At 36.7% G+C, this 7474-nt stretch overlaps 1 protein-coding gene across 1 annotated transcript; it reads right to left on the bottom strand.

Annotated features, from left to right (window-relative positions):
* Positions 1-320: 320 nt before the first annotated feature.
* Positions 321-3530, bottom strand: LOC111602506 (proline-rich extensin-like protein EPR1). The gene is made up of 3 exons (XM_023319584.2): positions 3442-3530; positions 2690-2910; positions 321-717 (listed from the first exon to the last, which is right to left on the bottom strand). The coding sequence occupies exons 1-3, from the start codon at positions 3457-3459 to the stop codon at positions 366-368; spliced, it is 591 nt and encodes a 196-aa protein (XP_023175352.1). The 5' UTR covers positions 3460-3530; the 3' UTR covers positions 321-365.
* Between the last annotated feature and the right edge of the window lie 3944 nt (positions 3531-7474).

Genomic DNA, 7474 nt, shown 5'->3' with positions numbered 1-7474 from the left:
GTTTATATTTGCCTAGTTGAAATGCATATCAAGTATATATATATGGTATATATATATGTATAACTGATGATCGTATATATAACGCATGTGCTTAAAGAACTAGGTACTTAAGATTAGGCAAAACAATTTGAAACAAACAGCCTATGCGGAGAATGTTTAGAGGTAAAAAAATTACATAAGAAACAACAATAATAAGTATAAGGATCGGGCGTATACATAATGATAATTCGTAAATTTTGTCACACATTAAAATGATTTTTTTTGTTCTTTTTTCGTTATGAATAAAAAAATGAGTAAAAAATCAATAAGGTTTAGTTCGAAGGGGGTAGGGGGATGATGAGTGGCCGGAGGCAGCAGCGGTTCGCTTAGTGAGCAGGTGCTCCATAGGAGCTGCTTGGCGCGGATGGTGCTGGCGGGGCAGCGGGTGCGCCATACTCCGAAGGTGGTGCAATGGCATTCGGGTAGGGACCAGTCTCCTCCTTTTGGGTCTTGTAGCGAATGAAGTAGACTTCCGGTTTGCTGGGCTGCGTTGGTGCCGGTGTTGGTATAACAATATCGGGCTGCTCCTCTGGTTTCTTGACTAGCACATAGACCAAAGTCTTCTCCTCGTTCTGTGGGAATTGTGGGATAATTGGTGCAGTTGGTGCTGGTGGCGATGGCGCCTTGATGAACACAATCTTGTAGTGCTTCTGTGGAGGCGGCACATACAGAGGTTTCCTATAGGAAAAGCGCCAGAAGTCGAAGAAACATGTTATATAAGTTATTTGCAAGCATGGAAAAGCTTCAATATGATCTAGATTGTCATCACTAGCTTATATAAAAACTCTTATATTCAAAATCTTATATGCATATTGTGCTCTCTCCCTCTGACTCCCTTTGCGTATGCAATAATAATTAACAAGCTAAGGAACTGTGACATTTAGCTACCCACTAACAATTCAAGTTTAGCCAACTCTTATATAAAGTCTGATATTCACACTCTTATATGCACTTTCTAGTAATTTTATACTATCTCCTCAATTTGCTAGCTTAGCTACTTAGGAAGTGCAACACTCTCTAGCACTTCGCATGAAGACTTATATAAACACGTATACACCCACTCTTATATACAGTCTATGGTAATTGCATTCACTCTCCTTTTCGTATGCAATAATTAGCTACCAAAAACTGTCACAATTTGCTGCCCACTAGAAACTCGACTGGATTCAACTCTTATATAAAGTGTTGTATGCACTCTTCTATATTAACGCTATGGTAATTGCACTCCCACTCTCTCTCTCTCTCTCTTTCTAATTCCCTTTCCGTATGGAATAATTAGCTACGAAAAGTAAAAAATATATATGTAGCTTAGGTAACATCTTAGTCACGCTTTAGCTGTCTTCAGCACCATATCTTTTTCCAACTGGCAATTAACATTACTTTCTGGCTACAGTGACAAAAAACAGTGAAAGAGAGCGAGATAGATAAGCTTAGCTTAGATTGTTGCCCATTTAAAGAGTTCCTCTATTAAATAAGTTTTCAGCACAAAAAGACAAAACTCTTGTTACTCCCTTCACAAAAATGATAATGCAAAAAAGCAAGTCGAAAAAAAATAAACAGTTATGTAGCCCTGAGCTGGATTAGATGATTAACGCTCATGTTTTTCGCAACAGTTGTCTCGCAGCTAAAAACAAAGTACTCAAGCACTCATAGAGTCCATGAATTGTGGGAGAATTTTCATAATTGTGGGGCATTACCCAGATAGACTACATATACGCGGATAGTCATATCTGGAGCTACACACGACAATTCATTTTGCAATTAGTTGTAATGGGGCATCAGACAAACAAACCAGATGGTTCGTAAGCTCCCTTAATGTGGGAATATATCTCTTTGCAATCAGCTGGCAAATTATGTTTGCACAACTTGGACATTGTAAACATAATTTGATTGAAGATATGCTTAAACAAGGCTTAAAAAGCAGCTAAACAAGAGATGTCTATGAGTGAGCTATGAGATACTGAAATGAATGTAGCTTAAGTAACTGGAAATGTTTAGTGGGGTTAAGGTAGGGGGAAAATATTTGAAAGCTCTTAAAGTTTAGCGTACAAAGTGTTAACAACTCTTGTATACCAAAATTCTACAGTTAAAACTTGGGTTAGTTAAGGCAAGTAGGGCTTATAGGCATTTAGGGGTTTATATATGAACTGCCGAGTAATTATTTAAGATTGTGAAAAATATACAGAGTATATATAATATGTGTTAAAGAAATAAATGAAGCCTCTTCAATGAAGAAGTAAATGATGACTCAAACTCTAGCAGATCAATGATATTTACAAGATAATATCTAGGTAATTTACGGAGCTTTAACGAAAAACTTAAACTAGACTAGGGTTTTCTTTTAGTGAAAATGAAAGTTTAGAGATATAATTAATCTGTCTGTTAGTTAGGTTTCTATGAATAACAACTAGAGATTTTTTAATTCATCTCTATTTTAAAGCAAAAAAAAATAAATTTAAATAATTTTCTATACGTTCAGATTAATAATCAAAAGAAATAACCTTCTGAAATACTATTTAGTTGTTTTTTTTTTTTTTTTTTTGGATAGTAACTTTTCCATTTTATATTTATTTCAAAATAATGCTTATTTGTCTTTTGCATCTTCTGACCTCAATGGAAATTTAAGCAAAATTAAGGCTCTGCGACTTACCTGGGTGCCTGGTACTCTGGCTCTGGTGGTGGCACATGGACATAGACGTGCTTGTGCACCACTGGCGGCTGCTGTGGTGGTCCATATTGTGGTGCAGGTGCACCGTAGCCGCCGCTGGGTCCGCTCGGCTGATAGCTGCTCGATGGTGGTGCGCTGTAGGTATCACGCGGTGGCTCCGGACGAGCAGCGACCAGCGCAACGCCGGCCAAAACAATCGCTAACTAAGAATTAGAAAAAATGCCATAAGCAACAAGTAAGTGAGCATAAGTCGACTAGCAAATACCCTGTACTCTAATAAATGCGGTTCTAGTGAAGAAATCTTAAGATAGTATTAAAATTTTATGGCTAATAGGAAAGGTTATCCAAAAATCCAAAAAATTAAATTGTATTAGGTATATATATAGCTCAATTTGGTCACTCTAGTTTCTATGTTATGCTTGAAAAAAACAAATCAAAGTGTTGATTATTATCAACATTATAAAAAATAATGAACAAAAATTAAAGATTGTACTAAGTACAATATTCAAGAATATATATTCGAAATTTCAGGTCTCTAGTTCTAGTAGTTTCCGAGATCGGACAAACAGACGTATGGACGAATATAGCTTGATCGTTTGAGCTCTTCGTCCTGAACGAGTTTATGTATACTTTGTGGGCTTGGCCATCTTATGCCCTTTCAAACTATTTTCAATAGGGCATGACACACACGCACACACACACACACATATATAGCGGGATCCACTTGAACATACCACAAAACTGGACTGCATAATGTTTGTAAAAACTGAACGTTTCAAGTTTCGGTTAATATCCGTTATTAATTTATTTTTGAGAGAGAGAAACTTGGTTTGATTCACTGGAGCTTGTGCGACGCGGAACCTCTTACACTGACTGCATGCCACAACGATTGTTGCAGTTGCTTTTATAGTGCCGCTCATTGGCGAGAAATAAAAATTAAGTAAAAATTCAGCAGAAGCCGACAGCGAAGCGGGCAGCGACGCCAGCAGCAGCAGCGGTCGCGCCAGTTGGCAAAGAGCGCATAACCATGAAGAAATTGAAATGTATAAAACGGCGGCAATAACAACATCAACAGCCGCAGCAACAGCAACAGCAGCAGCCGCAGCCAAAGCAAAAAAAAAAACAAAAACAAAAGCAAAAAGACAAAACAACAACAAAACACAGCTTAAAGCAGCGCAGCAGCTGGCAAGTCATCTGGGCCTAGGGGTAGACCGTGGCTTAGGCTAGAGCCAAAGCTGCCTCTGCTGCCGCTCCTAGCTGCGGCGCTAACGCTGACGGCAGCAGCGCCGCTAACTGCGACTGCAGCAGCAACAGCAGCTTCGATGACCGTTTCTTAGTTTGCGGTTTTCCTTTTTAATTTTAAATGATTTAATACCCTCCTAAAAGTTAACACAAACCCAAGTAGTTAAAACTAGCTCTTCAATCCTCAGTATGTGTGAAATCTGTTTGGATATGCTCAAGTGATTTGATATGTACGAGGTAAGTGGGTCAGCAGGTACGAAAATTCTTCTTCATTGGCTTGTAGAAGAATCAATTTGAGATGAAACAGAGCAGATGCATTATACTATGTGCAATATATATAACATGCATATACACATAATATTTTATAAATTATATATTTATTTATGCAAAATATTTAGTTATCAAAAATATTTTAAAAACATCTTATAAAAATTATAAATTATATAAATATATTTTTAAATATTCAAAAAAATATATAAAAACTTATATAATTGTATATAAAGTATCAAAACTATATAAATGTATAATAAAAATGTACAACGTATGTAAAAATTATTATTAATTTATATAAAAATTAATTCAATAAATAAATATTCCCAGCTGCTGTTAAGCAAGCCAAATCGAGTTTAAGCGCAACCGATTCGAACCCGGAACTTCAATTTCATTTGTAACTAAAAGCAATTTCAGTTTAACTTTTAATATAAGTCGAACTTTAAACCAAATTTTCAGTGGACTTAAAACTTTTTGAGTTATATGAAAAAATCAAAGAGCAGAGGATTTTATGTGTGAACCGCACTTTAAGCTGCTATTTCATAAAAATTATTTGGGACTTACTTAAAGTAATTATGCAACTTGATCGAAATAGAATATATAGAATATATATAGTATATTATCTCTATTAAAGAATATGAATTGGAATATAAGTAAAACCCAGTTGGCATTTGAGATATATAGAGTATGATATATTGAGAAGGGTATATGAAGCAGCATATATAGAGTGGTATATATAAAGAAAAGTATATGGAGAAGGATATATAGACTAGGGTATATTGAGTAGAGTATATAGGGAAGGGTATATAAATTAGCAATAGAGTATATATTGGGAAATCAATTCTGAAAAGTTCATAGGAGGGTACATTGATATACGAAGAAGGCTTTATGGATGAGTTTATATAAAATTAGTTATATTATCAAAGTCAAGCAAGAAAATTCCGCGTTTTATGTTCAGTTTGATATATTTTAAAGCTAAGGATAATAATATATTCTACTCTATATACGCCTCTGCGTATATTTAAGTCTATAGCCAGCTTGAGCCCTTGATTATGGCCTGTCCTCATAAATAAATAAATAAATAAATAAAAGAGATGAGAAAATTCAATTGCTGAGCTGAGGTCACATCTCAATAGCTTAAGTTCCCCAGTAAAAAAACCAATTGATAGTGTATTAAAGATTCTGCACGCTGGTTACAGCAATTTTATGCGTTACTTCTTGGTTTTATGTTGTTTTAGTGGTTTCTTTGTTTCGCTTTGTTTTTGTTTGTTACATTATTATTTTGATGATTTTGTTCGGTCTGGAGGATCGCATCATCGTCTGGCTGTTCGGATCGTGTGGCACGATTCACTTTCAATTTCAATGAATGTGGCTGCATACACTGTGAAAAAAGGGGGCGACAGGAAGAGGGGCAGCTTTGTCTCCGATCTGGACTCAACTGGAACTGGACTGTGGCTTGGTCTTATTACACATTTCTTCATGTCTCACACACTCTCCCTCTCTCTCTCTCTCTCTTTTAGTCGCTCTCTTTCTGTCTTGTGCAATGCTCATTATGAGCTTCACGGTCTTGTTGGGTTACGATCAGTTAGCTTTGGCTTTAGCTTTACCATCGCCCAGCTCCATCTTCATTTCCATTTTTTGGCCATAATGCAATAATAGTTGACTATGATTTTCTTTCATTTATTTTTATATATTTTTTCTCTCTCTTTTCTTTTGGCTTATTCAATAATTTCGGCAATGACATTATTTGCAGTCGTACTGCCTATTAAAATGAAAGAAAAATGTGATTAGCCATGTTTCTTTATTGGCGACTTTTCTTTTCTTTCTGCCCCTGTCACGATCATGCAATCTCGATCGATGTGCTCTGGCTCTGGCTCTGGCTCTGGCTCTGGCTCCGGCTCTGGCCCGAGGTGTTGCCTTAAATTGAGATGCGCATAATCAATAAATGACAGTGTGGTTCGAATCCCAAACACTCCTGTTTGGTAGTTTTTGCTTTGGTTTTTCTTTTTTGGAAACTTTGCCCAAGTTTCTTCGTTTTGCTGCTGCCGGAATTCGATTTCTGGAGAATCGCTTGCTGAATGCAAACCTGGGAAGTTGGTAACGAGACTGGGGGCATGTGGCATGAGCCATGTAGCTGCAACTGTAACTGTGCGCTAACTGTCACTTTTTCACGGCGGCATCATTTATAATGCCGTTAGCCAAATGGCAAGTGCTTCGCCTTTCCATCTGCTTTTTTTTTTGTTATTTTTCGCCTGTTGATTTTGCTGTTCATTTTGAGCCTCGCAGCGCAGCGCATCGCATCGCATCACATTTCCTCAATTTCCAGCTCAGCTCAGCTCAGCTCAGCTCTCATCTACCATCTCCCATCTTCCAGCTCTCATCATCATCATCATTATCGTTTTCATCTTCATAGCGATGCTGGCTGCTGGGTGTCTAAAACAGGTGCAGGCTTCAAGTCTGCCACAAAAGAAAAAGCAAAAACAAAAATCAACATCGATTAAGCAACAACAACTCAAATTAATGAATTGCCGAATTTTTAAATGGAAATTCTGTCCATGTAGATATATGATCGGTGTAAACGATGTTGTAAGTACACAAGATAAGAGCAAATGTTAATTGAATGTTTACCTGAAATAAACATCAATGGATAAGATATGAAAATAAGTGAGATGAATGAAGTGAGGGCAATAGATGACTAGAAACACAAAATGTTGTGTGCACCAGGATAGATGGAGAGTGAAATTAAGGTAATGGTAGATATGTTCAAAAGGGGAATGAATCTGCTTATATGTATTTAGATCCAGAAGCTATGGAGTGGTAAGCTTATAGCTGGAAAAATATCAGATTTATAAAAGTGTTAAGCTATCATAGACTAAGAGATAGATAGAGAGAAAGAGAGATAAGTTTTCAAATGAGAAAGAGAAGCAGGAGATAGAATGCGAAAGATAGAAAGAGAGAGAGAGAGAGAGTTAAGAAAAATAAGGATAGACACAGGAGAGCGCAAAGAGGGAAGCATAAAATGAGGCAGGATACAGAGAAAAGAAGAAGAAGGTAAGAAATATATAGAAGCCAAGAGAGAATGAGAAGGAGTGACAGAAGATTGAGAGGGAGAAAAATAGATCGCATTATAAAGAAACAAAAAGAGTGAGAAGGAGAAACATGGGCAGAGACGAGCAACCGAGGGAGATACATGAAGAAAATCAAATTGAAGCTAGAAAATGCGAGAGTGTAGACGATATAAAAATATATAGAGAG

This window comes from Drosophila hydei, unplaced genomic scaffold, assembly GCF_003285905.1.
Source record: "Drosophila hydei strain 15085-1641.00,03,60 unplaced genomic scaffold, DhydRS2 tig00000172-arrow-pilon, whole genome shotgun sequence".
Classification (NCBI taxonomy): domain Eukaryota; kingdom Metazoa; phylum Arthropoda; class Insecta; order Diptera; family Drosophilidae; genus Drosophila; species Drosophila hydei.
The sequence above is the reverse complement of the archived record's forward strand: the minus strand, read 5'-3'. Positions and strand labels throughout refer to the sequence as shown.

Excerpts from the sequence above, each read along its gene's own strand:
- LOC111602506 (XM_023319584.2), bottom strand. Across the intron at positions 718-2,689 it reads CCAGAGTACCAGGCACCCAG|GAAACCTCTGTATGTGCCGC; the intron begins GTAAGTCGCAGA and ends CTTTTCCTATAG.